General features: G+C 40.0%; 1 protein-coding gene across 1 annotated transcript in view; it reads left to right on the forward strand.

The window, feature by feature from the left end:
* LOC307142827 (inhibin beta B chain) overlaps window positions 1–4,814 on the forward strand; it is a 20,711-nt gene extending 15,897 nt beyond the window's left edge. Inside the window, exon 2 of the mRNA XM_079843951.1 lies at window positions 3,123–4,814. Coding sequence (XP_079700077.1) covers window positions 3,123–3,898 — 776 coding nt within the window. The 3' untranslated portion in view covers window positions 3,899–4,814. The remainder of the gene's footprint in view (window positions 1–3,122) is intronic.
* The last annotated feature ends 524 nt before the right edge of the window (window positions 4,815–5,338 follow it).

Below are 5,338 nucleotides of genomic sequence, written 5' to 3' on the forward strand. Positions count from 1 at the left end.
ATTATAAAATTGCATTATTTAAATGGAAAAGTAATTATTTTTGTTTGGGTCATTTTTTACTCTACAATCAGAAATAAACACAATATCTATTATATTCTGCACAAAATTAAGCTTATTTATAGGACCAATTATTATTATCATTATTATTATTATTATTTGTGATATTTATTCTCATTCTCATTATTAAATTGCATTATTTAAAAGTATTAAGAAAAAGTCCTGGTCATATTTTACAATAAAATCAGACATAAAAACTAGATAATGCACAAAGATGTATTATACACAAAATTAAGCTTATTTATAATATTATTATTATCATTATTATTACTGAAATCTTTTTTTATTTATTATAATATTTATTATATTCTGCACAAAAAGAAGCGTTCAAAAACATTTTTTTTTTTTGTATTGTGACATTTATTCTTATTATCATTATTATTAAATTGCATTATTTAAATGGAAAAGTATTTATACATCATAGTAGTGTTTTTGTTTGGGTCATATTTTATCGAATTAAACACAATATCTATTATATTCTGCACAAAATGAAGCATATTTATAGGATTTTTTTTTTTTTTACATTTATTTTATTATTATTATTTTTTGTTGCATTGTGACATTTATTCTCATGATCAATATTAAACTGATTAAGTTTAATTTAAGTTTTAATAAAATAAAATGTTTCAAATGAAACCAATTGAGATCAAAGCCTGGTCATATTTTACCCTAAAATTAGACAGAAAAATAAGATGAGGCACAAAGATGTATTATATTCTGCACAAATTGAAGCTTAATAATAGGACGGAAATGATTTCTTCATTGTGCCATTTTTGTTTTTCTTCTTTAAATTGCAAAGTATTTATACATCATAGTAGTGTTTTTGTTTGGGTAATAATACCATTTTTTTTTTTTTGCACAAATATCTATTATATTTTACACAAAATTGGACCAATTATTATTATTATTATTATTTTTGCATTTTGGCACTTATTCTCATTCTCATTATTAAATTGCATTATTTAAATGGCAAGGTGTTTATACATCATAGTTTTGTTCTGCCTTTAATTTCTACTGAATTTAATAAAATATAATTTGTATAATGAGCGCTTTCAAGAACATGAGCGGGTCATATTTTACCCTAAAATGAGACTTAAGAAATTATATTTTACACAAAGATCATAAAAATATATGCATTGTGACATTATTTTAATGACTTTACATTATGATAGCATATGTGATTTTGTATTATACATATTACTTTTATTATATACTAGCAGTATGTTTGATACATTTATGCTAATTAATTTTTTCATCTAAAATTATGAATCTCATGAAAGAGCCTATTTATAAAACAAAATAATAAAAAAAGATTATATTTTGCTCAAAATGAGGAAAAATTACAGTGACATTATTGTGACAATTCTATAATTCTATTATATCGTAAATGAGACCCATATTCCCCCCATGTTCTCATTACCGTGATGTGAAGAGAATAATGAAATATGAAGGTATTTGATAAATGTACAGTAATGAGAATCTCATGAGAGCGAACCGTCCCGCTTTGGGAGGCATTAGAGATGGGCCGGCCTCTGTGAATGCTAATGTCCCGAGTCTTTTGCTGCCTTCACGTGCTATCGGAAATGTCCTATTTCCCACTTTAGAAGTCGTGATTACGAGCTTGTAGCATTCAAGTGCTTTGTTGTCGGAGTGAACAGGAATCATGGTGGACACCAGGTTATTCTTGCCTATTTATTGGGAAAATCTTATTAAAACCAACATCATATGTAGTGTCCCATGCACTGACAACCATATAAACATTCCAGATAGTCCGCTTTCTGCTGATTCTGTCATTTCAGTCAAATGCAGGCTATTTTCGCTGTGTACCAAACATACAATACGCTTCATATGATTATTCTTGCATGTAAATATGTACTACATTAAAGGGTTAGTTCACCCAAAAATGAAGATTCTGTCATTAATTACTCACCCTCATGTCGTTCGACACCCGTAAGATCTCCGTTCATCTTCGGAACACAAATGAAGATATTTTAGTGTAAAGCTGATGGCTGAGAAAGGCTTCAGATAGGCCTCCATTGGCATTCAGTACATTTACACTCACAAGACCCATAAAAGGCACTTAAAACGTCGTTACAAAGTCCATCTCACCACAGTGGCTCTACAATAACTTTACGATGCGACGACAATAGTTTTTGTGCGCAAAAAAAAATCTAAATAACACCTTTATCCAACTTGTTCTTGTCTTCCGTGTGTGTCTCCACGACGCATGCGCGAGAATATGACGCAGCGCCTGCGTTCGGGAATCCATGAAATGCACACTTAAGCCCCATTTTGAGAACTACGCCGAGACCTAAAGCACGATCAATGTAGAATTCAACAGCTTAGACACGCGCGTCTTCCTCTGCTCGTAAACAAATCGCTTCTGGGTCATGTGTCTGAACGCCGGATCTACGTCATATTCTCGCGCATGCGACAAGAACAAGTTGGATAAAGGCGTTATTTAGATTTTTTTTTTCGCACAAAAACTATTGTCGTCGCATCGTAAAATTATTGTAGAGCCACTGTGGTGAGATAGACTTTGTAACGACGTTTTGAGTGCCTTTTATGGGTCTTGTGAGTGTAAATGTACTGAATGCCAATGGAGGCCTATCTGAAGCCTTTCTCAGCATCAGCTTTACACTAAAATATCTTCATTTGTGTTCCGAATATGAACAGAGGTCTGACGGGTGTCGAACAACATGAGGGGGAGGAATTAATGACAGAATTTTCATTTTTGGGTAAACTAACCCTTTAATGTCAAGAGAAGACGACCTAGCTGTTTTGGAAAAAAAAACAATAAAACCACACCTGCACAGCAGTCTAGTTCTCTCCGCCATCATGTTTAAAGCTTATGACACGCCCATCTCGGGAATTGGGGTATCAAAATGATTTCCGAACTTCCCAGTGGTAAACACGACATCTGAGGGCGTTCATGTGCAATTTTTACCTAGGAAACTCGTATTTACGATAATTCCGATAGCACTTGAAGGCAGCATTTATCCTATAGGCGTTCGGTTCACCAGGTTCAGTCGAGTAACTTCTTCTCTCCTCTCTTGATCCCACAGACGCGTCGCTGACCTCCAAGACCAGCCTGTTTTTTGTGATCTCCAACGAGGGCAACCAGAACCTGCACGTGTCCCAGGCCAACCTGTGGTTGTACTTCAAACTCCTGCCGAATGTTCTGGAGAAGGGTTCCCGGAGGAAGATCACGGTCAAGGTTTACTCGCAGGAGCCGGGTGTGGGGAGCAAGTGGAACTTGGTGGAGAAGCGCGTGGATCTTAAACGCAGCGGCTGGCACACGTTTCCGCTGACGGACGCCGTGCAGATGGTCTTCTCCAAGGGCGATCGCCGGCAGAACCTGGATGTTCGGTGCGAGGGGTGCGACAAGATGGGCATCGTGCCCGTTTTGGTCAACACGGCCGATGAATCTCACCGTCCCTTCATGGTGGTGCAAGCGCGAGCATCGGACAACAAGCACCGCATCCGCAAGCGAGGCCTAGAATGCGACGGAAGCAATAGCTTGTGTTGCCGCCAACAGTTTTACATCGACTTCCGCCTCATCGGATGGAACGACTGGATCATCGCCCCGTCGGGGTACTTTGGGAATTATTGCGAAGGGAACTGTCCCGCCTACATGGCCGGGGTTCCCGGATCGGCTTCGTCCTTCCACACCGCCGTGGTGAACCAATACCGCATGCGGGGAATGAGTCCGGGATCCATGAACTCCTGCTGCATCCCGACCAAACTCAGCACCATGTCCATGCTGTACTTCGACGACGAATATAACATCGTTAAACGGGACGTGCCCAACATGATCGTCGAGGAGTGCGGCTGCGCTTGAGAAAACACGGACCTGAAAATATTCCAAAAGCTACTAAAAATATCATAGTAAGAAAGTAATATTTATGACTTAAAGGGTTACTTCACCCAAGTTATCCCATTCTAAGTGTAAATGACTCTTCTTTCAGCCAAACGCAATCGGAGTTATATTAAAACATATCCTGGCTCTTCCAAACGTTTTAATGGGGGTTGAGATTTTGAAGGCCAAAAAAAGTGCATCCCTCCATCATAAAAATCATCAGTTCTGTTCAAAAATAAAGGCCTTCTGAAGGGAAGCCTTACGTTTTTGTTGGAAAATTTCCATATTTATTACGATAAACTGGCTTCCGGTATCGGAGTCTAGTTCCGCTGGAAGAGTGACCTCTGACCCGACGCATGACGCAGGACCATATACTGTATAAAGCAATGGACGTAGTGTCCGTGACGTCACCCGTAGGTTTCTGAAGAGCGTTTTTGAAGCCCAAAGTGGGCGGAGCCGGCCGTCGCCATCTTGGCAGCGCGTCACTCCCGGATAACCAAAAATGGGCAAAAGAGGCGGGACGTGGGTGGAGCTGAGGTGCCTGGTTGCTGAAACCCCGCCCTTGTAACCCCTCCTGTTCGAACCGCCTGCTCCAAGTGGGACTCGAACCCGGGTCCGCTGCGTGAAAGTCGGATGCTCTAACAAGGAGGCTAAAGGCTGCAACCTCTAGTGTCAGTCGCTAGAGAGTCTCTTGAGACCAGAGGAGTGAGGTTTACTCGCACAGCAACTACTAGCTGGCCTCTGTTACACTTACCCCCCCTAAACCTCACTCCCATTCGGCACCATTTCAACCCCCCCGTTCGACTACCTGCTCCAAGCGGGACTCGAACCCGGGTCCGCCTGCATGAGAGTTGGACGCTCTAACAAGGAGGCTAAAGGCTACAATGTCTACCGCCAGTTGCTACACTCTAAAAAAAAAGGTTCTATATGGCACCAAAAATGGTTCTTGGCTCGTAAGCATAGGGGAACCGTTTTTAGTGCTATATAGCACCAATTTTGGTGCTTCAGTGGTTCTTCAGCGGTTCTTCAGAGGTGCTATATAGCACCTTAGTCAAAGAACCGGTGAAGAACCTCTGAAGAGCCGCTGAAGAACCACTGAAGCACCAAAATTGGTGCTATATAGCACTAAAAACGGTTCCCCTATGATTACGAGCCAAGAACCATTTTTGGTGCCATATAGAACCTTTTTACCTTGTAGAGTGTCTCTTTAGATCAAGGGAGTGGGGTTTACTCGCACAGCGACTACTAGCTGGCCTCCGTTACACTCACCCCCATAAACCTCACTCCCACCCAGCACCAATTTAACCACCCCAAGTGAAAAATGTCGATTTTGAGTTTTTCGAAGCCCTCGTCAAGCGATCCCAATGCTCCAAATAGCAATTAAGCATCTAAAAGTGTCTTTATTTGTATATTTTCAGAGAG

The sequence above is a fragment of the Gobio gobio genome (assembly GCF_949357685.1).
Source record: "Gobio gobio genome assembly, chromosome: 19".
NCBI lineage: Eukaryota > Metazoa > Chordata > Actinopteri > Cypriniformes > Gobionidae > Gobio > Gobio gobio.